We start from the raw sequence: 24,421 nt of genomic DNA, 5'->3' as shown, positions 1-24,421 counted from the left end.
TTGGATGGTCTGGATTGTTTGCAGATGCCTAATCAAGTGGTGGCGATTGCGGCGCAGTAAGGCAGAACGAGGCAAAGAGGCAAATAGGCAACCAGGTTGGGCATTCTGCTCATACCGCTCACTTCAGCGAACATTTACTCCGCCGTCTCTCCGAATCTTGCACCTTCATTCTATTTATTTATTCCATTTTGACCAACACCATTCAATCAGCAAACTCACCGCATCAAATCGTTCCAGATGACGCCACAAGACAGTGAGACAAGTCGGGACAACGGAGTGGTCCTTGATGCCCAACACAGCCTCGTCGCGAAACCCGTCAAGTCACAGCAATCTGACTTCCACGCGAAGTCCAGCCCGAAATCTATTGCCGGATTACTCGAACACGGTACCGGACTGCCGGATCCAGAGTACCGCAATGTCGCAGGCCATGTCTCTCGGCGACCCGTCTCTGTGAGAGCAGAACCTCCCCCAACCAGTTCATCGCGAGCAACGTCGACCCCACAAAGACGTCAAGAGGAACAGAGAAAAAGGCGCAGGCGTAGGCTTGGAAAATTCGACGACGATGATTCCGACGACTCCGACTCCGACGATCGAAAGAAGAATCATGGCAAGGGTGGTCTCAATCTCCCGACCCGTCGACAGCGAACGCAGCTGGTCGAATCGTACCGTACAGAGTCTTTATCGCTCGAATTAGAGGAAGAGAGACTTATGGCCCTTCAACAGGCTCTACAAGGGGTCTCGAACACCTGGGATAACATTGGCCGGTACAGAACGCAATGTCAAGAAGAGGGCGCACGGAGAAAGGTCGCTTTGATCGAATATGACGAGAAAGAGCAGAGAGAGAGAGACCTGGACTTGCTCCAATCTTCCAATGGAATATCTCAGCCCGAAAATGATCAACCGAGTGCCTACAAACTAGCTGGCCCTTACCTCGTGAGGGCCGCCGCAAACAACCATTCGAATTGTCACAGGTATCTCGACAACGCCTTGTATCGTGACATCAGCGGGAAGCTAGATAATGATTCTATCCTATTTGACCCGTTTGATCATTTAGGGGACATCTTAGAACGGACAGAAAAAGGAGTGGTCCGGCGGTGCAACTACTTCAACAAATCGAGAAGAAACTGGGGCGCAATGCCACAGAAATACCCGGACATTCTGATCTCTATTATAGCATCCATGCAAAAGTCGGTATGGAAAGAACTGTTCCCAAAGGGCCCATTTCCCGCAGATATTACCAGAGAAATCAGGGCGTTTCTGGCTACGAAGAAAGGCTGTAACACTGTCGCAGAGGGATTTTCAGCCAATCTGCTTGTTGACGGGTATCTCGAAAAGATCATCGCGAGTTTAGCTGACGCTATGAGACTCGACTGGGAAGGTGGCCGAACCAAACCTAACGCTGAAAGCTTGTGCGTTGTCAAGGCTCTCAAAGCCTCTCGCCAAGGCGGCATTTTGACAACCGAATATCTGGACTGGGCGTGGACTGATGTGAATCGAAACGAACTTGAGAAGGCAGGCATTGCGTGGCAACATGATCTCCAATCCTCGCGAATTGAAACGTTCCGCAGGACAATGGCAGATGCCAAAATGACTGTTAAGCAAAGATTTATTCCAGACGTTATGAAGCAAGGGACCCTGTCTCTAGTTTTATTCAAGGGGAATTACCCTTCAACGGTTTTGGAAGTTGAGCCCCATGACCTTGAACGTCTAGGCTGGTGGTACGATATGCGGAAAGGAACATACTGGCGATACGAGATCTATGCAGACCACCCAGCTGGCTTGAGCTCCAGGCGAGAAACTGTTTTCAAGGTTAGTATCGACGGCGAAGTGTTCTCGATGCTGACCCTGAGCGGAAAGTGGCTGGATTGGGAGGCTGTGAATGATAGAGGTAGTGACATTGATCAACCGGAAGGTTTGGGGGGTCGCGCTGGGCGACAACTTGGTCGGTACAGTTTGCCATTGTATAGGGACATAGTACGTTGAGATTCGGGGAGGGCTATTTTGGTAACTCTGATATCTATTGCGTTCAACACAAGATTTGTCCTTGCCCCTAACATAACGCTGACATCCACACTTATTTCAACTCCCATGGCCAGCATAATGACTCTTATCTCTGGGTAACGACCATCACTGGCGAAATTCCCTTTCGGCCCCTCCCAGACAATCGATAGCTTGATGAGGCTGCTGCACACATGTACGTGTACGCGGTCTAGACCTGCCATAAGGACCAAACACAGCGCGGTTAGCAAACTGTGTGATAATACGCTGTTTGATTGGCTAGTCTCTGCATCTAACTCCATGTTCCTACATTAATTCTAGGCGGCATTCCCACATGGGTGGTAGTATGTCTCTCCATTTACAAATAGCGTTGCGACTAAACGTCAATAGTAGCTTTAGTGTAGAACTATCACTTTTCAGCTCACATCTGTCTCAAGAACCCCGCGCTTTTGGGCACATGCACATCATAAGTACAAACAGGATCACCCCCCGATCTTTCAACTTCTTTTTGATCATTCTTCAACTCCTGCCCCTCTGACGTCTTCGACGCGTATCTTCCATGGACAAAAACTCCGCCATTCAGGCTACTGCCTGGAACCTTGAGGTAGGAAGTTGGGATCAATTGACTGCCGTGAATAAAACAACAGCCATCGCCCAGGATGGTGATGAATCAATAATTTACCCAGACTCTCGGATTCCCGTTGATACACAGGACTACGCAGATGGAGGAAAGCTCCGTTGTAAGTGACAGATAAACGAGTGTCCAGGCCCAGCAACCTTTCTTCATGTCACCCTGATCTGACTGAAGATGTATAGCCATTGTCAAAATCCAAGCATGTTTCAAAGACAAAAATGGCACGTCGACTTGGGCGATGGGAAGTGGGTGGCTTGTTCGCGATGACTTGCTTGTCACCGCCGGACATAACGCGTACGACCGGACCCTTGGCTTCGGCGCGGCCACCCAGATCAAATGCTACCTTGGCTACCACGGGAAGCGCTCTTTGGACTCCGTTCAGACGCAAGCTCGTTACGGCAGCAAGGTGGTAACGACTCAAGAGTGGATTCAAGACGGAAACCGCCCGAAGGACGTGGCCTTTATCCAGGTCAATAAACCTTTTACTGGCAACCTTTCGCCTTTTTCTTATGTGGACACACCTGCGGAGTTCGACGGAAAAATTGGTCTAGTCGGATACCCTGGGGATCAATCTGTGCGTGATAAGAAATTGATGGATGAACGAGGCGCCGGAATGTATGAGACCTTTCAGTCTACGAAGTATGATCTCGCCACAAGCTCTCTGAACATGATTGAGTACAGGATGTCTACTTTTGGAGGTGTGTCTTTGAGTACAACGCAGCCTGCGGGTTTTCTGACTTACTAATGCTTGTGTTAGGGCAATCAGGAGGACCGGTACTGCGTACTGGAGACTACGGACGCTTGGTTGCTATTGGGGTCGACTGCTGCAACACCGGCGGACTGAACGTTGGTAGCCCAATCGGCGGCGAGTACGGAATCGACTACAGCGCGTTTATCAACCTATTCAACACCCATAAGTCCGAATTTGGAACTGCTGAGAGTATTAGAAACATCGACACCACAAAGGGGGATGAGAGCATTCCGGAGCCGACGCTGTAGGACCCCAAACCAGCGCGCCGCAACCAACGCGGGCCTCCTCGTAAGGAGTCTGGACAGCAGCTTACCACCTCCAAGGGGATCCTATCGATACTGCTTCTGGCCGCCCAGGGCTTTGGGGTGCATATGTGAGATATTTGCACCTTGTGACACCCGAGGCCAGCTACGAACCGACGTAAAGACTTTCACTCGCAAATCATGGGAGGGGTTAAGGATTGCAGTGGTTCATGTCGAGAAAAGCCGATAGCAGGCCTAGCAAGTTGCAGTTGGACAGATGTGGTCAACAGATAGTAGTGAGAGCGCCAGACGACATAATGTAAACGACTTATTGGCTGTGCAAATGATATCTCTGCTGCAATACGACTTCTCCGCCGTCAGTGAATTGTATTTATTCCTCGTAGAATCGTTTTATATTCGTTTGTCCTCATTATGGTCTACTGCAGAAGTCATAAGTTGTAGTTCCAGATCCTCATTGACACCTTTCCGACTTCTCGGAGAAGTATTATAAGGCCGAGTGGACGGTTCACTAGCACCTTCTTCCTCAAATTGATTACTGATTGGAGATTCCCCAGAAACAGGATCCCCTGGAGGCTCAAGCCCTCTATCCCGAATCAAAACTGTTCCTAATAGACAAAGACCAATCAATGGCACCTGCAGGATGAAGACAGCATGACTCCCAGCCATGTATGCGTCTAGAACGCCCGAAACGTTTTTGACGCTCTCAGGCAGTGCGTAGGTCGAGCTGGCAAGGTAGGAATAGCTCGATGGGAGCGTCGCGCGGAGTCGGGCTTGGAGCACAGCGGCTGAAATGGCAAGACCGCTTGCGCCGCCGGCACTGCGGAACAGATTGCGGTTTGAGATTATGACGGCGCGACGAGGCTTGGGCGTGTGCGCTTGGAGCGCAACTAGAATGGGTTGGAAGATGCAGCCGACCCCGATGCCGTTTAAGATGAGCGGGACGATGATAATGGTCGGTTTGGTATGCCGGTCTAATAGCAAGGCAAGGCCTGACCCACTATACACATTGAAAATTAGCTACTATATACCGCAAGGGAGGAGAAAGATACTCACAGTGTCCACATACTGAAGCCAAAGACGAGAACTTCCAAGTAACGCTTCTGCCGGGATATGTATTGACCTGATAAAATTGAAAATACCATTTGGAAGACAACCAAGGGAAGTGTGATGAGAGCTGAGCGTAAGATCGAGTAGCCGTGGGCGTTCTGCAGATAAAGAGGCATATAGTAGAGGTAAGATTGGTACACAGCGCCAAATAGGAAGTTCTGCACCAGCATGACCACCACAATGTGGTTATGGTAGAGATCAACTGAAATTTGATTAGCACTCATGAGAGAACCGAAAAAGTTTTAGCGAGCGAATGAGGCCCTAAATGACTTACGCGGCATCATGGGGAGTTTTGCGTATTTCCATTCCCATCCTAAAAAGAGGAAGATTGAAAGGCCCCCTATAATAAGCATGGTTATGACCATGGGCGAATCCCATGAGAAGTAGGCACCGCCTTTTCAACTCTGAGTATTAGTGATAGTAAACGTCGTGTTGATGAGAATGTAGTATCGCACCTCCAGAAATGGGAATCAGAAGAAAGATGATGGCGATGGATGAAAGTAGCGAGCCCATCCAATCAACCTTCCGGATACTCTCTTTCAAACTAGCCGTTGGCGGTTTTGAGGGCAGGAAGAAATACGTGACGACACAAGTCAACGCCCCGAGCGGCGCCAGCATCCAGAAAAACACCCGCCAGCTCGCCTGTTTTGCTAGCCCAGCGGCCAAAAAAGGTCCGATCATATTGCCAAGGCCGATCATGGACCCGATAATGCCCTGATACTTTCCTCTTTGTTCCAGAGTGACAATGTCCGAGACAATAATCGTGGACAAGTTGACGACGCCCCCTCCGCCAATGCCTGCCACGCCCCGGAACACATAAAACATGGTTGGGTTCTGGCTCAAGCCGCAGAGCAAGTCAGCCAATGCTAGCAGGCAGATGGCGGCCGAGAAAACTGCCTTACGGCCAAAGATGTCAGAAAGGCGACCATATAACATCTGAAAGGCTGTATTGGCAAGGAGACTAGATGTCCCAGCCCACGAGATGGTATCTTGACCGTTGAGATTCTCTGCAATCGTTGGCAAGGTGACTGAGATGCCATTCTGGTCGATGAAGGTGATCAGGAGCGTGACAGACAGCGCGCCCATTACGGTGATGAGTTGGCGACGGGGTAGGATATTGACCTGGTCATGCAGAGCCTTTTCGGCTTTGGTGACGGTGCCATGTTGCGCCATCTTGATTGCTGTGGTTCATTCTCGTCGAGGTTATCATCAAGCAGGGCGGGTCAGAAATAATTTTACAATGAGGAAATAATTAGGCGCTTGCCATTAGTCAGCGATGAACAATTAAAATTCCCAGTTCGTCAACTCAAGATAGTCGATCTCTGAGCGTCTTATTTCCGAGGTTTCTCGAGCGGGCCGTGGATCTGCACGAGGGACGGTGGGAAATTTTCGGGTATAGCGGTGTGATGTCAGCTGTCGGTATCGCAATCGAATACGCTGATATACTTGAGAGAATAGTTTGTCTCGGCATCTCCCTATATGTGGATGGACACTCCTGGTTTGTAACATGATGCTTTTGAGTTTCATTCAAATTTAAGTGCCTTCACTTCCTGGGGATGCTTCTTTACTATGTAAAACAATCCATGCGCTAAATGAATCCCTGTCAAGCTTTGGAGTGTGATCTCTAAATAAAGCTTTACGCGTGGCCGCTCCTGGATCATGAATACGAGTATCCGTATTAAAGGATTCTATACTCGCGAGGAGCAAAAGCTCTGACCAAATCGGGTGATCCATGTGGATCGCCACCCTTCCCTCCAATATCCGACGGGATATGCTAAGTGCTTGGCGATTTACGAAGGCAAAGGGATGAGAAATTGTATATTTGGAAAAGGTACAAGGGAAAAGGAGTGGAAGTTTAAGTACGGGCTCCATCCGCCACAAATAATGTTCTCAAGTACTCAACCCCATTCCACGACACCAACACCATGGCACTGTCCTGCTCACCTGAAGCTCTCGCTTCTCCTCAACTCTTTGGAGGGCACGTCATCTCTTTGGAGGCCAACCTAGTGGAAAACTACAATGCCACAGCCTACGGTCTCCTCTACTATGGACACCCAACAGTCACCGTGAAGAATCTCGATTTCTGCAACGTGACTGTAACATACACCCATCCTGGCCAAAACGACACCATTCACGTTGAGACGTGGTTGCCAATTGACAACTACAACGGCCGGCTTCAGTCTGTTGGAGGCGGCGGGTGGATTGCAGGCCGGTACTCCCCGAGCTACACGGCCATGACTGGCGCAGTGGGGGAAGGATACGCTACAAGCACCACAGATGCTGGATTGTCCATGAGAGATGATTTGGGGCCGGACAACTGGGCTTTGGCCAGCGAGGGGAACCCAAATCTCTATTTGCTCAACAACTTTGGGTCTGTCTCTCTCCAAGACCAGGTGCGTTCACAGCCAAGCCGCTAATAGCTCGCAACTGACAACATTAGGCCATCATTGCCAAGGGCTTGGTTGCCAGTTTTTACGGTCAAGGTCCCGAGTACTCGTACTGGAGCGGCTGCTCACAGGGTGGTAGGCAAGGAATGATGCTTGCTCAGCGATATCCAGATGCATACGACGGGATCCACGCCTGTGCTCCAGCATTGTTTTGGAACCAGCTGCTTGCATCGGCTTTCTGGCCCCAAATGTTGATGATGGACATGGATTATTACCCCTATCCCTGCGAACTGAAGGCGATTACCACGGCGGCAGTCAATGCATGCGATGGCCTTGATGGTATTGTCGACGGCATAATCGCTGACGATACTGCCTGCGCATTTGACCCCCTCTCCCTGGTCGGGGAATCATTCGCTTGTTCCGATACTGGGAAGAATATGACTATTTCTCAGAATGCAGCAACATTGGCCAAGGCTGCCTGGGCTGGCCCGGAAACAAAGGGTGGCAAGTTCATGTGGTACGGGCCAAACATCGGTAGCCAGCTCACGGGATCAACAACTGCGCTCACGAACGACATTGGGACTGCCATGACCTCGTGTTCCTCTGATGGGAAGTGCACAGGCGTCCCCGTGGGACTTGGAGAAGTCTGGATCAAGTACTTTCTTGAAGCTGATTCCGAGTGGTCGTATGAGAACATGACCCGTGATGACTTTGAGCATTATTTCCACGCTTCCATACAGCGTTATGACTCTATTATCGGGACAAACGATCCAGATTTGACTGCCTTTTACAAAAAGGGTGGCAAAATTCTGGGCTACCATGGAATGGTATGTCAACTGGGCGATATTGGAGTGAATTTTACTGATATTGACACAGAGTGACCAAATTATTCCCGTCAAAAGTACAGAGCACTACTACGACATGGTGGAGAAAGTAATCCCAGGCGCAGACCATTTCTATCGCATGTTCGAAGTTCCAGGCCTCCTGCACTGTTCCGGCGGATCTGGAGGTCAGCCCTCGAATACGTTCGACGCCCTGAGAGCGTGGGTTGAGAACGGAACCGTCCCAGAGAAACTGCCGCATTCGTACAAAGACGACAATGGAGAGGAGAAGAATCGTCTTCTGTGCCCATACCCGAAGATGGCAAAGATTAAGCAGGATGGGAGGAGCGCGAATGGAACTCTCCAGAGCGACGACTTTGTGTGTGTCTAGATACACTTCCCAGTGGGGGTGGGAGGTAGGTTTGAACGCGTGAAGGGTTCCTTTCAGATATGTATATAATTATTCAATTCCATAGGCAAGATTACCAGTGTACCTACAAATCATAGAGTCTATTGATGGCGTGTACGCGAACTATCAATTTCAAACACTTACGCACAATACCGTGCCGGACAATCTGATTGGAACCCTCATGTTGCAGGCCTGCATCATTGGGGCAAGCATGTCAAGTTGAGTCGAGCAAAGTGCCATCCTACAACCCTTCTGCAACCTACCACTGTGAACGACATGCCAACCATGGCGTTCATTTCCTCCCCCTCCCTCAAATCATCGCGATGTGATCATATAGCTCTCTAGCTCAATAGCTCTTTCGTGCAGTCCTCATGTCCATTTGCCATCGCAGCGTTTATCGGAGACCCAAATCGACCTCCCCCAATGCTTGGGTCAGCTCCCAAATCGAGCAAATACACCAGGGCATCTCGTTGGCCCTTTGCCGCGAAAACTTGCAACGCAGTTCCTAGGGTCTCATCCACAGAATCGATGTCCGCCTTTCCCTCCTCGACCATGATCTTTACGAAGCGTAAGTCATTGTTTTCGGCAACATACGGAAGGAGCCCGGGAATTTGGTTTGGGTCGGCCTTCGCCCCTAGTAGCATCGAGAGAATCTCAGCGTTCTTCGCGTATGCCGCCTCAAATAGCGGGCTGCGTTGCCAAGGCAGAAGCGTTGTAGCCGTAATATTAGGATCTGCTTCACTTTTGAGCAAGAACCTCACAATATCAGTACGGCTATTCGATACCGCGACTTGCAGTGCCGTTCCGAAAAAGGCCTTCTCGTGGGAAAGCTGGTTGATATCTAGGTCAGCCACTAAGAGCTGCTCAACAGAATTAAGAGTCCCGACGGCGCAGGCATAATGCAAGAGTCCCGGGACTCTATTTACATCTGCACCTGTATCTAGTAGTATCGAGAGGATCTCGGAGTTCTTCGCATATACTGCTTCAAAGAGCGGACTGCGTTGCCAAGGTAGAAGTGTTGTGGCCGTAATATTAGGATCCGCCCCGTGTTTCAGGAGGAGCCTCACAATGTCAGTACGGTTACTGAATGCCGACACTTGCAATGGCGTTCCAAAAAATCCGCTGTTGTCGAAAACTCCATTGACATCGAGGTCAGTGTCCAAGAACTGCTCGATGGAGTCAAGTGTCCCGACAGAACAAGCATAATGCAAGAGACCAGGCACTCTCTTTACATCTGCACCTTTACCCAGCAGAATTGAGAGCATCCCAGAGTCCTTCGAATATACCGCTTGAAAGAGCGGACTGCGTTGCCAAGGGAGAGAAGTCGGACATATAATATTCGGGTCCGCCTTACGTTCCAAGAGGAACTCAACAACATCAGTACGCTTATTAAATACGGCGACTTGCAACCCCGTTCCAAAGTAAGCCCTGTCGTCAGAAACGTTGTTGACATTCACTTTCGCATCCAAGAGCTGCTTAACTGACTCAAGTGTCCCAGCAGAACAGGCATACTGCAAGAGACCCGGGACTCCATTTGGGTCTGTGCCCACGCCTAGCAGCATCGATAGAATCTCGAGGTTCTTGTAGTATAAAGCGCAGTGAAATGCGCTTCTCATCCAGGGAAGAGCATCGGGGTAAAACGCACCCGGATTCGCCTCTGCTTCCAACAAAGCAGCCACGACCTGTGTATGCTGTCTGTTCGTGGCTGCTATAAGTGGACTGCCCGTTCGCCCACCTCCAAGGTTCGGGTCTGCCCCAAAAAAGAGCAGTGACAGGACAACATCCAGACTGTTCGCTTCCGCTGCGGCCTGTAGAACGGTTGTGCCGTCTACCTCTACTTCAGTTATCTTTGAGCCAGTCTGAAGAATCTGTAAAAAGATGTTTTTGTTTCCTGCTCGAGCAGCCACAAAGAGCGTTTCGCCGGGCACGGCGATGACTGATCGACGGCGTTTTGAGGCGCTGTTCCCTTGATTCGATACTGTCAATCTTGAAACAGAAGCATGCTGCGGGTCCGGTGGTTTAACCTGTACTGATCCCGGCTCGTTGATTTCTCCTGTTGGTACTGATATTGGTTCGTTACTGGGAGCGTTAGGTCCAGGGAGTAGCTCTTCATCCGGCCCCTGATCAGTGATGACAGCTGCTGCCATCTGTTGTTCAATCCCTTGTGGAGCAGTCGATGTCGTTGAAGGGTCATGTATTATGGACTGGAATGGAGTTTGAACCTGGAGACCTACTACGGTCTCCGATGTGATGGTGGCAGTTCTCTGCAAACTTGAGTGGAGATCCTCGAGTAGAGTGATCATATATGTCGTGTCATCGTGAACGAGAGCAACTACGAGGCTGGATTCAGAGATGTCAGTTTCTGACAAAAACCCCTTCTGCGGATTTACTTACGCGGTAGTTGTAGTTAAAGTCAGCTGCAACGTCTGCACGTGGGTTTGCAAACTCTTGCGAATCCTAACCACCTCGCTCTCCTCCATCGTCCATCGGAATCTTATCTTGATTGAGTTGATCTTGATTACTGCTACCCCCGCTCCTTCGAGCTTCTTGGGGTAGTTTGTAAACTTGTCCAGAATCGTTTTCAAGCTTGCAAAGACAAGTTCGCAGCTCTCAAGCACGTTTTGAAGATTGATCCTGGTTTCGCGAGGCAAGTCTAGAGCGTGTGAATTTCCCTTTTCCAATTCACTTTGGAGTTGCTGCAGCACCGATCGTAGCGAGGAGACATCCCTGTCCATTAGGACAATGGTTTCTGGCGCGGAGGAGAAAACCTTTGCCATGTCATGTAAGGTGATGCAGAGCTTTGCTCCCAGGTCCACTAAGCCCGCTACCGAGGCAATAGCGCCGATGAGGGTGATGGGATCCATTGTAAACAAAGAGACGAAGGGACGAAAGGAGGCTTTGATGTTCGTGAGAAGATCTTGGAAGAACACCGTCCGTCTATGGGTCTTTTTGGGGCATTCAGCGCGATCCGTAATGTGCGGGGTGATTTGAAGTCCGTAGATTTCACACGAACCCACTCAACATTTACGAATATTTTAGTAGTAAGACTAACCTAATCGTCACATGTCGAAAAACTCCATATCGTATATACAGGTACCTATACAGGCTCCGCGGCCCGCTCTGACGAGAGGTTTTTACGAATATGCTATTGTATCGGGTCATGTGAAGTACCAGTACCCCATGACGCATGACGTGTCATTCATGCCGAAATAGCCCCTTTGTTGAGTTTAGGCAGCTATGAGAGCTGAAAGACTCTCAGCCAATGAATGGGACGGTCGACGTCGTTGATGGCGTCGTGGCTTGGGCCTGGACTGGCCTGGACAATGGCGTCGATATGAATGTGGAAGCGGGGTCGATTCCTTCACTATACTTCTCGACTCTTATCACCATGTCCTCTGAGCACATCGGACGCCAGGTGATGCAAACTAATCAAGTAGGTTAAAGTGTTCTGTCTCACATTTGTGTAGAATTAGAAGCGTATCATCGCGCAGCTATCGACCAGAACAGAACAAACGACCGCATAGCGTTTCGGTCTTTGGTCCACTGCTGCATCAAATTAATTTTCTAGCCTACTGATTATAGACTCACGTGAAGGCTCTTGGTATACCTGTCTAGAGCTGGCGTCTTACAGATGAAGACGATGACAAATTTGACGTGTCTTGAGATTCTTCATAAGCTCAATTAAATAAGTTTAAAAACTAGTTGTAAGATACTGGATTTCTCGTATACCTATGTAATCGACTTGCATCGGCTGTGCCCTTCGCGGAACCGCCCCCAAATTGAGAAGACGGACGATGGATTGAGTCGTAAATTATAAATTTCAACATTATGGTATCGCTCGATCCAGCTGGTATTAAAGCCTTACACGTTGTTATATACATGTGCTCGTAACGCCGTCCCGCATATTTACGCCGACCTACATATCCACGCCACTGTCCGTACAAGAGCCCACAGAATATTAGGCGCCTTTTGCTTCCTTGGGATCTGCCGGTTGATATCCTGCCTTCACACCTGGAATTCCAAATTTCCAGGGGACCAATCGCCGAAGTTCAACGAATCGTTGACGCTTTTCAACAGACAAGATATATGCTCTGCAACATTGTCAGTAACGACTACCGAGGCGCTTTGGGAGTTGGAGGCTGCCAGATTGACGGGAAGCTTACAATGCAAGTACAAAGATAACACCAGCTCCAAAGTAGAAAAAGGTCAAGGGGGAGCCAGTGTCATTAACCCACTGCGAACCATTGTTGAGCGATGGCGATGGGGCAGCCGTTGGTGCAGGTGCAGGTGCGGGTGTATGGGTCATGATCACAGCGTCTGCCACTTCGGTTGGCTCTGCTGGTTCGGTTAATTCGGAATCGGCTTCTTCGATTTTGAGGTCGGTAATATCGTAGTCGAGCATGAGTAGCGTCCCAGTGTGGATTTCAACCGCTGGAGTAGATCCAATGATCTTGCCGTTGATATCAATCGCAGCGACTCGGGCGAATGTTGTTTTGAGTGGAATGTCGAATGGAGTCTCGAAACCCAGACGGGCAGATTGGGCGACAATAGTGCCGGATCCTGTGAGTTTGGACACGTCGTCGGATTGAAGCTAGAATAAGTCAGCTCTGGATCTTCAACGTAACGATATTAGCCACTTACCAACACCCATTTGTCGACATCAGTGGCTCCATTCCACGAGACAAAGATCTTCTTTGGTCCTCCCTCAACCTCGACAGTGGCTGAAATGTTAGGTCCCCACGTTGGCTTTCCCTCCCACGGACCCTTGAAGGCTCTGTAGGCGATGAGGGGTGGGCTTCCGTGGTCGTGATGGCCGACTCGGCCTCGCTGGAAATCCAAGACGATCTCCCCCTCTGGTGTGTGCTCGGTGAACATGGCGTTCTGGCCCCAGGCGATGAGGGTATTCCCATTGGCCAGTCGCTGCGCTCCTCCTCTTGAACTGCTCATGATGTCCTGCGGGTGGTAGTATTCGTTGACGACCCAGACCGTCTTCTTGACAGGATCGAACTCAAGCTCCAGTCCGCGGGAGCATGTGCGGTTCGGACAATAGCCGTTGTTGAGGCCGGCGTTGTCAAAAAGGAGCATTCGGTTTTTGCCAGTCATGCGCGGCTGGTGCTGCCAGTAAAAGGTGGCCGACTTGTTGCCCTGGGAAATGCCGTTGAACTGGTTTCTCTTGCCGCCCATTACCCATTTAACCTCCCTCGTCCTGCCATCGACAAGAATAATGGCTCTCAAGTGGCGGTAACTAATCAGAAAATCTCCCTCGGGAGTCTATGTGTGGTCACGTCAGCCTCCACACTCCCATTCACCTCACTGTAGACGTCAAGGGAATGCGCACCTTCTCTATGCTGTTCATGTGACAAAAGTCAAACGCCGGCGTGCTGAGATCATAGACACCCTTTCCCTTGTATTTCCAGTACGTGTCGGAAACGTCAAAGAATTCCAGAGTCCCAAACTGGAAGAGCACCTTGTTCCCTACGGGTTCAATCTCTTGGACGTGGCAGTTCAGGACGGGGTCAGATTCATGTCCACCGAACGATGTCAAATTCACGTTTATCTCCGGACAAACAATCAAGAGGACAGTGTCATCGGCCGTGAGATATGCTTCGTGGGAATCGGCGCTGAGGGTGGCCAAGTCGCCTTGTGGGAGCACGAAGTAAAGCAGCTGGTAGTGCTGGTTTATGATGCGGACTCCCCGGTCGGCATAGACAGACATGACCCATTGGTTCTTAAACCAACTGGCCTCGGCCGCCTGGGAGAACAAGTAGTTCTCATCACCCCAGATAAGGCTAAGGTCTTTGGCTGAGACGATACTGGGCCCAAACCGCCCTGCGTAAGACGCGGTCATGAACAGGTATTCGGAATCATCGCCGTCGTAGTGCTCAAGTGCGCTGACCTGGTAAATGGGAGCCACAATGAGTGGTGCCGAATGGAAGGTCTGAAGCGGTTTGTTGCCGAGCGCTCCATCCTGATACGACTGGAGGTCGGTATAGAGAGGGACGTCGGCGATTACTGAAGATGGAAGTGAAGAGAGTGAGGCGATGATGCCAGCCAGGGCTCGTGCTGAACCAGTGCAGATCATGGTGGCCTAAATAGCAGTAAAAATCCCCTCCGCGCTGCCGTCCGTTGGAATAAGTGAGTCTGTTAGCTGGGGAATCGAGCGACCCCCGTTTCCACGGATACGAGCAGCCAAAAAAAACCAAGGAAGAGAAGATATTAGACGCGCTGCAAAGGAATACGAGGGCGAATCAAAAATACAACGAGAAACAGAAATCGAGTTCAAAGACACAGCTCAATCGAAGAAGACCGACTTCCGTTGCTGGCCGAGGGTCCGTCCCCTATGAACACGGCGTCCATCCACAGATGCCTTGGCAAGGGGGGCCTAGGAAAATGCAATAGCCCGTCCACCAATTACTCGCCCTACGGATGGAGTCAAGGGGGAAATGGTCAGCGTCTAGACTTCTGACTTGGCTGAATTGTTACTAAAACGAGTGGCGCAGTGTGTCGAGGAGGCGGATAGGCGCCGGCAGAGGGCGAGGGAAAGGGGTGGGCATACACCATTGACGACGATGCCATGTGGCCAGGGCCTAGTGAATTGCGAGGCCGGGTAAATGGCTTCAGCATCCAGGGACTGTGAAGGAGACTCAGAAGAACGCCGCGTCACGGATGGCATTCCCCCGGTCTACGCGGGGAATGTTGGACGTTCCAGATCGTGATCAAGACACAGCCTATTTAGATCAGGGGTGATCGCCTTCTCCCTTCAGTCGGAGGAACAAGTGCCACGTAATTTCCCAGGTGGGTTCGCTAGGGCTATGTATGAATCGCTTGGTCTTCCAATAGTCTAGTCAATTTACTTAAAAAGCGGTCCGCCCTGTGGCACTTAATAGTTTGGGCGTAGCGCCTAGGCTAACATCGCCAACACAAGCAGATCAAGGCTGGAATACTCAGTTAGGGCAGCCTGCACCAGGTGAATTTACTCTGTGGCCAGTAAACGGTGTCGTCCATATTGAGTGAATGCCTGTGCCCTCATTTGCCAGCGAAGTACCAATATTGAAGAAGGTCTCATTTGTGGCTGCGTCGCCGGGCTGTTCGCAGCAAGTTACGAGGTAGACACAACCCGCTCTCCATACCAACGATCCGAGGCGGAATGCGCCGCCATCTGTTTCAAGGACCCAATTTGCCAGGCCTCAGCATATTGACCCACCGAAAAGAAGTGCGATCTCCTTAACTACGGCCTTGGCGGCTTCAGCACGACAACGACCCCACGTTCCACTCTATCTGGAGCCATCTAGGATCGGATGCTGGACTTGTCCCGACAGCTCCCGGGCTCTTTCTACGACCACTCTGGCTACTTCAGATGTAACCTGCGGCTTGAAGAACGGCGCTAGCTGTGAGATAAAGGAAAAATCCTTCGATCCCGCTAAATTGAGACTAACAATCTCACCCATGCCGCTCGTGGCGTCCCGTTCACTGGTCACAAGTAAGCTCGTTATGCTTACCCTGGACCAAGCCGCCGAACGACACGCCATCTGATACACTAGAGCAACAATGCATTACAATAATCCAGGGTTGAGGTAAGCTAACACAGATGGCTATGAATTGATCAAATCGTCTAATACCAATTGGGGTACCGCTCCAAATCCACCAAATTTGAAGCCTTGTTACAGCCTCTACTAAGTCTAGTATCAAACGCCACTTGTTAGTTAGCTTTAGTTCATTCTCAAAGTCCAGCCATTTCCCTCTCCCTACTGTGAATAAAAACAGGCCATAGTATTTCTCTTAGGAATGCCCCAAGTCTGAAAGCTGTAAGAATTGTGGGCACGATTAATCAACGTGTTTGAGCTTGGATGTACTGCATCAATGTCGTATTTTTTACCCCCAACACGTTGGAGCCATAATTTCAACCCCAAAGAAATTTCAAAAATCTTGTTTTTACCACATCCGCAGTGAGAGTCTCCACAGACTTTCTTCTCCACGCTGTCTACATTACCAAACAGTCCATCACTATAATAGGAAGCATGCTTTGAAATCAACCAGACCGAGATTGAATTTGTCAGCGCTCGTTTCATTGTAGTTTTCAAAATCCGTTGTAGATACGATGCTTGTGGTGCTTGAGATGTGCGAATATAAAGATTGCTTCAGGAGTAACCCCTAATACATAATACTTCTGGCCATCCATGAAAGCCCAAATCGCCGGAGTGCTTACATCAAATATGGCTCTCCAAAAAGTCTTTCGCCTTCCCCAGCGCACTTCCATTCACGATCTTGTTGTCAATGACGAACCTATTCCTGTCCCCTCCCCCAACGAAGTCCTCATCAAGATCAGAAAGGTATCACTCAACTACCGCGATGTTGCAGTAGCCACCAGCAAATACCCATTTACCGTAAAGGGCAACGTGGTTCCTTGCTCCGATTTCGCCGGAGACGTGGTTAGTGTTGGCAATCGAGTGGAAGGCTTTGCTCCACATGATAGAGTCATCTCCTCTTTCGACCTGAACACGCCGTATGGAGCAATCCAGGATTGGAATCACAGTCTTGGAGGAAATGTTGATGGCGCACTCAGGCAATATATAGCATTGCCTAGCGATGCCTTGGTCAAGATCCCCGAAGACAGCCAACTTGATTACGCGCAAGCATCAACTCTGGTTTGCACTGGAGCTACGGCGTGGAATGCTTTGTATGGAAACGTTGCCTTAAAACCAGGACAGACAGTTCTCTTTCTCGGTATGACATCCTGGAATTTGCACGCTTTGAGGCTAACTAATGACAGGCACTGGCGGCGTTTCTATCACTGGCCTTGTACTTGCCAAGGCTGCAGGGGCTGTCACCATCATCACTTCGTCCTCTGACAGCAAGCTGAAGGCATGTCAAAGAACAATACGGAGTGGACTACACCATCAACTATAACCAAACCCCCGATTGGTCTAGTGAAGTGTTGAAGATAACCAAGGGTCGGGGAGCCGATTTCATTCTGGAAAATGGTGGTGCAGGGACCATCGCAAAGAGCATTGATGCAGTGGCGTACGGAGGAAACATCTCGGTGATTGGATTCCTCGCTGCATGTGCCCAAGATGAAATGCCAGATGTTGCTGCCCTCGCGTTGTCAAAGGGGGCCGTTGTCCGTGGCATCATGGTTGGATCCAAACAGCAGCTTGAAGACGTCACTCGCTTCGTGGTGGCCAAAGGCCTGAAGTTGCCGGTGGAAAAGGAGTTCGGGTTTAGCCGCGACGAGGTTATTGCGGCATGTGAATACATGATGGGGGGGCAACATATTGGTAAAATCTGCATTAGCGTGGCTTAAGACGAACGATTAGTGCGTCAAATGCTAAGATATATTCGACTCAAAGATACTGGGACTCTTATATTTGCTATCCCTTTTTAGTATTTTAATTTTGACACCTCTAACCCCGACTTCAACACTTATTCGTTTTGCCGCCCCCCGGACATCTGTATTCTGGATCCATAAACCGTATTACCAGCTATGCTGTCACATCCAGTATATAGGCCTCAGTTGCACTACGCATTAGCGGAGTGTTCATTCCACTTTTGCCGCAGCAGTCAAGGCGACATATGCGGTAATGCAAAAATAATAGACCGGTGGCCCGGCATTTCCATACAGACCCTACTACATCATCCAACCCCTTGACAATCGACCCCCGTCGATTTCCTCAAAGTACTGGAATCAGCAAGATGATGACCAACCAAGGTGAGACCGGCGGTTATTGCGTTTCAACAATATGGGGAAGAAAGGAGATGAGACTGGTCGCACCGGCCCCGAAGAGTAAGGGTGACCAATCGTTTGTGATGAGTGGGCTTTGGATTACAACAATCTATGTTAGGCGTCTTTCCTTCCGCTTGGACTCGGCTTCTTCGTATCCAGCAGAGGCTGTGTATCGTTGCACGTCGGATTCACTACCCGAAACAGAAGGCAAACGGAAGAACAATAGCTCCAGTGCTACACCGAGGCAGCAGGTGTGTGCCACGAGCTCCGAGGATAACCAATAAATACTAACCAGGCAATGTACTCTCGCTAACTCCTGCACGCTATTGGACTCTTGAAAAACTCCCGACAGCCTCGATTGCCCTTTCATCTTGTCGGGTCCGCCTTGACTGAGGCCGGAGAACCCGTGTGTAACACGCCCGCAGGCTCGGAGAGTTTCTATTGAGAGCCACTGCCAATAATGGGCTTCCGTTTACCGCCAGGGCTTTCGTGAACCCACCCCGCTGAAGCCCCTCGGTGTCGACATCCCTGGTGGGAGGGCCAAGCAGAGCGCCCTGTTGGAAATCAGGGAGGGTTGACGCCAAGATAAACAGGCTGCACCTCGCCTTCCTGGATGCTCCAACTCTATCACCATTAACCTGCGACGCCAGGAGATATCTTCTGACTCTGTATGACATTGCAGCATCGTTTTCTAGGATGGCTGAGAGTACAGCAGATCCACGTCCGGATCTCATCGTCGGCATCGACTTTGGCACGACAGGTGATTTTGCCACCATCTCTACATGTCCCGTTAAGACTGACGGCTAATATGTTTCAGGAGCATCCGTTGCGTGGGCCTTGCCGACGCAGGGTGTCGATAGTGTCGACTACCTCGAACACTGGATTGGCCCCAAAGGTGAGCCTGGCGGCATGCTGGACATTGATGTGCACGATCCACCGATGCTAACAACCCGACCCAGGGGACCTCATTGAACGATCCAAAGTGCCTACAATCGTTGTTTGGGTTGATGGAGAACCTTGCGTCTGGGGATTCGAGGTCCTCAATCCAGATTTCTGGCTAGAACGTGCCGTCAACAAGGACTCCTCCGACCCGGACGCCGAGCTACGGAAGCTACAAAAAGCCGTACTGGAAGATCCAACATCGGTAGAATTCGAGCGAATCAACGAAAACATCGAGGTGCGGAAGCTATACAAGGCCGGACTCGAAGATCCGGACGGCGAAGATTACAAGCGACACGAGGAAGGCATCGTCTTCTTTCTCGAGAAATTGCGCCATTACATTAAAGAGGCGCTGACGAAAGCGGTCGATTGGACCGTAGCCGAGGTCATGTATGTCTTCAGCTACCCAAACACGTGGGACGAGCACACACAGATCACGTTTGGATCACTGATCCAGCGAGCTGGGTACACACTCTTCCGAAGCCAACAGTCATTCCTGTCGTTGGACGAGGCGAGTGCCGCCATGGTTCATTTCCTGGCTGATTCAGGACAGAAGAGTAGTCCCAAGAACCGTAATACAACGGTGAAGGAGGGCGATCTCGTACTTGTTGCGGACATCGGGGGAGGCACTTCGGACATTACAATCTGCCAAGTCAAATACGACGGTGGCAACACCAGCAAGGCCCGCATTGTGATCGACAGCAGCGGCAAACACGCCGGTGGGACAAACATCGACAAAGAAGCCAAGAGACTCTTGCGTCCGGAACTCGAGAAGGCTGTCAAAAGCAACAAGTCAATCGCGAGGGACAACGACCCCGAAGAGGTGATCAAGGAGCAAGTCGACAGTGCCCTCTTATTCCTCGAGTATCGCCGCGACTACTACGAGCACAAGCACGCATATGGCACCAAAAGAGCAACGCTGAGCAAGAGAATCTTTCCGCTCCAATTCAGCTTCTCCGGCTGGGATGGCAAGAGCCATCAGTTAACGCTGGAAGTAGACAAGAAAGACCTGTTTGAAAACGCCTTCAGATTGGAAGCGGTCAAGGTTGCAGCGCAGTTTGCCGAACTAGGGAATCGCCTCGAGGACGAACAAGCCAAGCACGTCGACGACCCGCAGCTTGAACTCAGCCACGGCATCCTGGCTGGTGGACTGGGCTCATCGGATTACATAGAGGATTACCTGCACGAGAACAGCAAGGCCTTCGCCACTAGGGACAAGCTCAATTTCATCCCCACCAAAAAGCGGCACCTGGCCGTCTGCAAGGGCCTGGTGCAAGAGCAACTTCTCAAGGAACAGAACCGGGCCTTTTGGTCCTGCAAGGCCGGGGCCGCGTACGGGGTGGTGGTGGATGGCAAGACGGAGGACATGCGTGTCCTGGTGGAGGAAGGCACCGTCTATTCGGTGCCAGACAAGAAGTCGTTCAAGTTGCGACTGTCGTTTGATGATAGAGGCAAGCTTGCGTCCAAGGTCACCTTGGTGACAAACCGCGAAAAGCGACCCTCTTCGAGCTGGCTGAAGCTGGGCAAGCGGACAGGTGAGCTGAACCATTGGAAGGGCCGGTGCCAGCAAGTCATCGACCTCAGCAGCACGCTTGAACTGGTGTGTAAAGTGAACAATAACTAGGGGATGCGCTTGCTGACACTTGGTCCATAGGCTCTCGAGCAGAGCGAATTCAAGGGCAAGCCAGGCAAGTCCATGAAGGTGGAAGTGATGCTCAACCTCATGCATGGCGCGCTGGCCTTCAAGGTCAATGGGCAGCCATTTGGGCTGATCCGGGAACGTTGGCATGCTTCGGAGACAACAAGGGACTCAGGCAGCTCGCACAGGCCGGACTGGGCGGAAGGAGCTAAGTTTGCGCCTAGCATTATTGCTGTCGCCATTGCCATCGCGGGAGGTCTATGGAAATTGATCGAGGGGCTGGCATAGAGTGGAGCCATTTAGTCAGTTGGAACTTTACGTTTCATTATATCTAGGTATCTCAAGGAGGTCACGCGGCAGATTTGTCGAATGCTGGCCTCCGTCATGTGCTCTTTGAACAACTGAACATTTTCATTGCGGGTTCTCATATAAAGTGCACCAGTTTCCAAAATAACAATTGTAGCTAGTCAGAGAAACGCCTCTGTCTTGGAGCCAAAATACATTCAAAGTTCACCTAATCGACTCGTGCCGTCTTGGAGTGTGAGAAAGGGGCCGTCAAAACCAGCAGCAACGCCCTCTCCTTTCAGAGAAACCCGTCCGCACCAATGGCATCCAAGTTCCTAACCTCGATAGGTTCGGCGTCATCTTGGTTCCGCATGGCCCATTCACGGGTACTGGCATTTTCATCGACTTCCTCCTCTTCGACGACACGACGGTCGACATTGACCGACGGCCGCTCATTCCGGCCGGCATTGAGGTCAATGCTGCCTTTCAGCGCTTCTTTGATATCGCTCGGCTCGGCGCCTTCTTGAACCAAGACGGCGCCTGTAACGGAATTCGGGGCAAATTCTCTCAGCGAGGTGTGTTTTGGTTTATTGTTAACTTGGACTTGCAGGTTGTAGCGACCATCATGGGTAATCTGAGACAGGAAGGGTGAAGTATCAGCGAATGGCTCTCTTATGTGGAGCTTGTACCTCAACTGCTTAAGGTACCTAGTTAAAGGAGCTGACGGTTTCTCACCGCTTGCATGTCAAGCCTGAGGTTGGCATCTTTTTTAATTGTCCTTCCCGCTGCGCGTAACGCCCTGAGTTTTTCGTCTGGGACGGAGTCAATGAAGTCTTCGATGAGGTCTTGGAGGCCCATAGTAGTTGAATGAAGAGTGTATGGAGTTTTCGGTTTATTCGACAGGAGCAAAGAGGTGGGCGGGGACACATGCTGAGACCCGAGCCTATTTAAGACCGGTCGAACCCAAGGAAGAGAGAAGGCACAGTTGCTCGTTGTCGGGCCGGGATGATGCAGTCAGCGGCGTGATGAAAGTGAGGCTCGGCAGTTACGCTAGCAATGGACAAGTTGAAAGTGAGGCTCGCAATTCGATAGCATTGGCTAATATGAAAATGAGGCCTGCAATTTACAAACCGCCGGTGTGGTGACACTAAATGTCTCGGTCGAAGGGAGGGTGTCCCGTCCCGACCTTCGCCGGTCAAGAAGACCAACAACACAATCAATCCATCAGTCATAATGACGTTATCAAGGTGGTCTTCAATCAGCCCAAATCGTCATCGTTTATTTGATGTGCAAAAGGCACCTAGCTCCCAACTCAGGTTGTGTTGGTGAACTGTTCCGACTTGTCCCGCTTTACGCCTGAGATGCTAGGCATAACTTCCAGGACAGAAGTGATTGTCCCTGCGACACACCGTCTGTCACGCATAGTTAGCCTAGTCATCATCATACAGTTCATCAGGTCCTAGAATTGTCCCTGTGATTCCACGAGGCTGTCAGACCCGAGAGTCACGTGCCCAGGCAGGCGGGACGACTTAAACTCACCGCCTTCTATTTTTGGAATTCACGACTCTTGAAACCAGTCCCCCCACCAAAACGTCATCCCGCCAAAGCGTCGTCGCATCCATTCTCCACGAAACCATCGAGACCGTCGAATACCGAAGCCATCGGGCTATCGGGCCATTTGGCCATCGATTCCTTTGACCACCTTCAACTTTCGACCCCTTCAACGACACCATACAGTCAGAAAACGTCCCACCCCAACAGAAGCGCCAGGGCTACTTGAAGCTGCTGTGATGGACCTCTTAGTTCTGGGGCCTGCTCTTCCAGGGCCTGCTCTTCCAGGGCCTGCTCTTCCAGGGCCCGCTCTTCTGAAGGCCTCTCTTTTGGAGTGGGTGAACAAACTGTTTGGACTCGAGCCACACTGGCGAGCGGAGCCTGAACTCGACACTCTCCAGCGCATCATCCGCCAACAAACCGCCCTACCCTTTGCTGGCGAGGATGTGACCATCAAGCCGTTTGCCCAAGGCGCCTTCAACAAGCTCTATACGATACGTCCTGCCCGAGGCCATGATGGTGATTCCCATGACCGCTCCGACAAGTCCCCGACGACTACGCTTCTCTTTCGCGCTTCACTGCCCGTCTGCCCCCGCTACAAGACCGAAAGCGAGGCGGCAACAATCCGCTTCGTGCAAGAGCGTACGTCGGTGCCGGTGCCTCGCATCTACGCCTTCGATTCAAACCTCCGCCCAGACGTCGGCTTCGAGTGGATCATCATGGAGCGCATGCCCGGGAAGCCTCTGCGACAGCAATGGCGTTCCATGTCCATCGACGCAAAGGCCGCACTCGTCCGCACAGTTGCTCAATTCCAGGCAGAGCTACTCCGCCCGGCCAACCGCTTCACCTCACTCGGCAACATACTCGAGGCGGACCGGGATAGCGTTGTGATGACGGATTCGCCGCCACAGGAGGTGGGAAGCCCAACGAAGGCGACGCCCCCCGTCAACGACAAGGGCATTTTCCGCATTGGCCCCATGGTCTCTCCGGTATTCTTCTGGGGCCCTCAGAAGCAGCTGGATAAGATCTCCGGCCCCTTCGAATCCAGCCACGACTGGCTCCTCGCTCGTCTCAATGTTATGCTGAGTGAACAGGAGCGTATCATCAAGGAGACACCGCATGACGAGGATCGCCAAGTTGCGGTGCGGTCTCTTGCCTGCGCTCAGAAGCTCTGCCGCCTGCTACCGAAATTCTTCCCGCCTTCGACGAGGGAGGAGACGGTGCTGTGGCATCATGACTTGTCAGATAACAACATCCTCGTGAGTGACAGTGGCGCGCTCGCCGCCATCGTTGACTGGGAGTGCGTCTCTGCCGTGCCGATGTGGCGTGCCCGTGATATTCCCAAGTTTCTGCGTGGACGAAAGCGACTACTTCCGGTGCAGGCGGACGACTACGGCAGCGATTCAGAATCAGATATAGAGTCTAGCGACGATGAGCCCCGGCTGGATAACCAGGGGAAGACGGAACTCTACTGGATCCACCTGCTTGAATATGAGCAGACGCTGCTGCGGGACATTTACCTCGAGACCATGGAGCGCTTGGCGCCGCGATCTCAGGACCAGCGCGCGAAGCATGTTGAGCTGCTCGACTTTGAGTCCGCTGTGACACTATGCGACCACGAACTCGCCACCAGTCTTGTCACTGAGTGGGCGGAAGATAACGCACGAGGAGAGGTCTGGAACCTGAGAGAGGCCTTGCGCAGGTAGAACCAAACACGTTATCGACGACTCTCCTAGAAGGAAGAAGGAAGTCCTCTGGCGAATTTGAGATTATTATGCTCTTTTAATAAAGTGGCTTAAACTGCCTCATCCTTTTTAGCTAGCAATAGAGTGTTTGAGAGGCAAGTACATTATCTCCTCGCCTGGCAACAAGCTTGGATGACTGGCATTTCGCTGTGTTCCAACTTCCAACGGAAA

General features: G+C 51.1%; 10 protein-coding genes across 10 annotated transcripts; 6 read left to right on the top strand and 4 right to left on the bottom strand.

Moving 5' to 3' along the window:
* Positions 1-76: 76 nt before the first annotated feature.
* On the top strand, positions 77-2,228 carry BGZ61DRAFT_462386 (uncharacterized protein). The gene has a single exon (XM_046247284.1). It carries the CDS (start codon positions 238-240, stop codon positions 1,981-1,983), a length of 1,746 nt encoding a protein of 581 aa, XP_046097041.1. The 5' UTR covers positions 77-237; the 3' UTR covers positions 1,984-2,228.
* A 329-nt stretch (positions 2,229-2,557) lies between these two features.
* Positions 2,558-3,631, top strand: BGZ61DRAFT_367022 (trypsin-like cysteine/serine peptidase domain-containing protein; the record flags this gene model as incomplete). The annotated part of the gene is made up of 3 exons (XM_046241740.1): positions 2,558-2,738; positions 2,845-3,330; positions 3,390-3,631. 3 exons carry the CDS (start codon positions 2,558-2,560, stop codon positions 3,629-3,631), a joined length of 909 nt encoding a protein of 302 aa, XP_046097040.1.
* A 405-nt stretch (positions 3,632-4,036) lies between these two features.
* Positions 4,037-5,926, bottom strand: BGZ61DRAFT_367152 (major facilitator superfamily domain-containing protein; the record flags this gene model as incomplete). The annotated part of the gene is made up of 4 exons (XM_046241753.1): positions 4,037-4,643; positions 4,700-4,955; positions 5,028-5,147; positions 5,209-5,926. 4 exons carry the CDS (start codon positions 5,924-5,926, stop codon positions 4,037-4,039), a joined length of 1,701 nt encoding a protein of 566 aa, XP_046097039.1.
* A 752-nt stretch (positions 5,927-6,678) lies between these two features.
* On the top strand, positions 6,679-8,352 carry BGZ61DRAFT_367317 (Tannase/feruloyl esterase; the record flags this gene model as incomplete). Its single annotated transcript, XM_046241775.1, has 3 exons — positions 6,679-7,146; positions 7,194-7,967; positions 8,017-8,352. The coding sequence occupies 3 exons, from the start codon at positions 6,679-6,681 to the stop codon at positions 8,350-8,352; spliced, it is 1,578 nt and encodes a 525-aa protein (XP_046097038.1).
* Positions 8,353-8,711: 359 nt separating this feature from the next.
* On the bottom strand, positions 8,712-11,234 carry BGZ61DRAFT_484604 (ankyrin repeat-containing domain protein; the record flags this gene model as incomplete). Its single annotated transcript, XM_046249630.1, has 2 exons — positions 8,712-10,710; positions 10,765-11,234. 2 exons carry the CDS (start codon positions 11,232-11,234, stop codon positions 8,712-8,714), a joined length of 2,469 nt encoding a protein of 822 aa, XP_046097037.1.
* A 1,204-nt stretch (positions 11,235-12,438) lies between these two features.
* BGZ61DRAFT_462382 (ASST-domain-containing protein) lies at positions 12,439-14,935 on the bottom strand. The gene is made up of 3 exons (XM_046247283.1): positions 13,709-14,935; positions 13,012-13,641; positions 12,439-12,961 (listed from the first exon to the last, which is right to left on the bottom strand). Exons 1-3 carry the CDS (start codon positions 14,450-14,452, stop codon positions 12,530-12,532), a joined length of 1,806 nt encoding a protein of 601 aa, XP_046097036.1. The 5' UTR covers positions 14,453-14,935; the 3' UTR covers positions 12,439-12,529.
* Positions 14,936-16,583: 1,648 nt separating this feature from the next.
* On the top strand, positions 16,584-17,671 carry BGZ61DRAFT_484602 (chaperonin 10-like protein; the record flags this gene model as incomplete). Its single annotated transcript, XM_046249629.1, has 2 exons — positions 16,584-17,094; positions 17,244-17,671. The coding sequence occupies 2 exons, from the start codon at positions 16,584-16,586 to the stop codon at positions 17,669-17,671; spliced, it is 939 nt and encodes a 312-aa protein (XP_046097035.1).
* Positions 17,672-18,787: 1,116 nt separating this feature from the next.
* BGZ61DRAFT_484601 (uncharacterized protein) lies at positions 18,788-20,957 on the top strand (the record flags this gene model as incomplete). Its single annotated transcript, XM_046249628.1, has 4 exons — positions 18,788-18,851; positions 18,909-18,986; positions 19,051-20,630; positions 20,685-20,957. The coding sequence occupies 4 exons, from the start codon at positions 18,788-18,790 to the stop codon at positions 20,955-20,957; spliced, it is 1,995 nt and encodes a 664-aa protein (XP_046097034.1).
* A 295-nt stretch (positions 20,958-21,252) lies between these two features.
* BGZ61DRAFT_538856 (uncharacterized protein) lies at positions 21,253-21,812 on the bottom strand (the record flags this gene model as incomplete). Its single annotated transcript, XM_046254700.1, has 2 exons — positions 21,253-21,588; positions 21,690-21,812. The coding sequence occupies 2 exons, from the start codon at positions 21,810-21,812 to the stop codon at positions 21,253-21,255; spliced, it is 459 nt and encodes a 152-aa protein (XP_046097033.1).
* A 932-nt stretch (positions 21,813-22,744) lies between these two features.
* On the top strand, positions 22,745-24,211 carry BGZ61DRAFT_367095 (kinase-like domain-containing protein; the record flags this gene model as incomplete). The annotated part of the gene is made up of 2 exons (XM_046241747.1): positions 22,745-23,392; positions 23,462-24,211. 2 exons carry the CDS (start codon positions 22,745-22,747, stop codon positions 24,209-24,211), a joined length of 1,398 nt encoding a protein of 465 aa, XP_046097032.1.
* Positions 24,212-24,421: the final 210 nt, after the last annotated feature.

This window comes from Ilyonectria robusta, assembly GCF_021365365.1.
Source record: "Ilyonectria robusta strain PMI_751 chromosome Unknown BGZ61scaffold_31, whole genome shotgun sequence".
NCBI lineage: Eukaryota > Fungi > Ascomycota > Sordariomycetes > Hypocreales > Nectriaceae > Ilyonectria > Ilyonectria robusta.
This window is presented reverse-complemented; position numbering and strand designations above follow the sequence as displayed.

Bases quoted from the DNA above. Each gene is read 5' to 3' on its own strand.
- BGZ61DRAFT_462382 (XM_046247283.1), bottom strand. From the start codon at position 14,452: ATGATCTGCACTGGTTCAGCACGAGCCCTGGCTGGCATCATCGCCTCA. The intron at 13,642-13,708 runs GTGCGCATTCCC...GACCACACATAG, and splicing joins ACATGAACAGCATAGAGAAG to ACTCCCGAGGGAGATTTTCT. The intron at 12,962-13,011 runs GTAAGTGGCTAA...GACTTATTCTAG, and splicing joins ATGTCGACAAATGGGTGTTG to CTTCAATCCGACGACGTGTC.
- BGZ61DRAFT_462386 (XM_046247284.1), top strand. From the start codon at position 238: ATGACGCCACAAGACAGTGAGACAAGTCGGGACAACGGAGTGGTCCTT.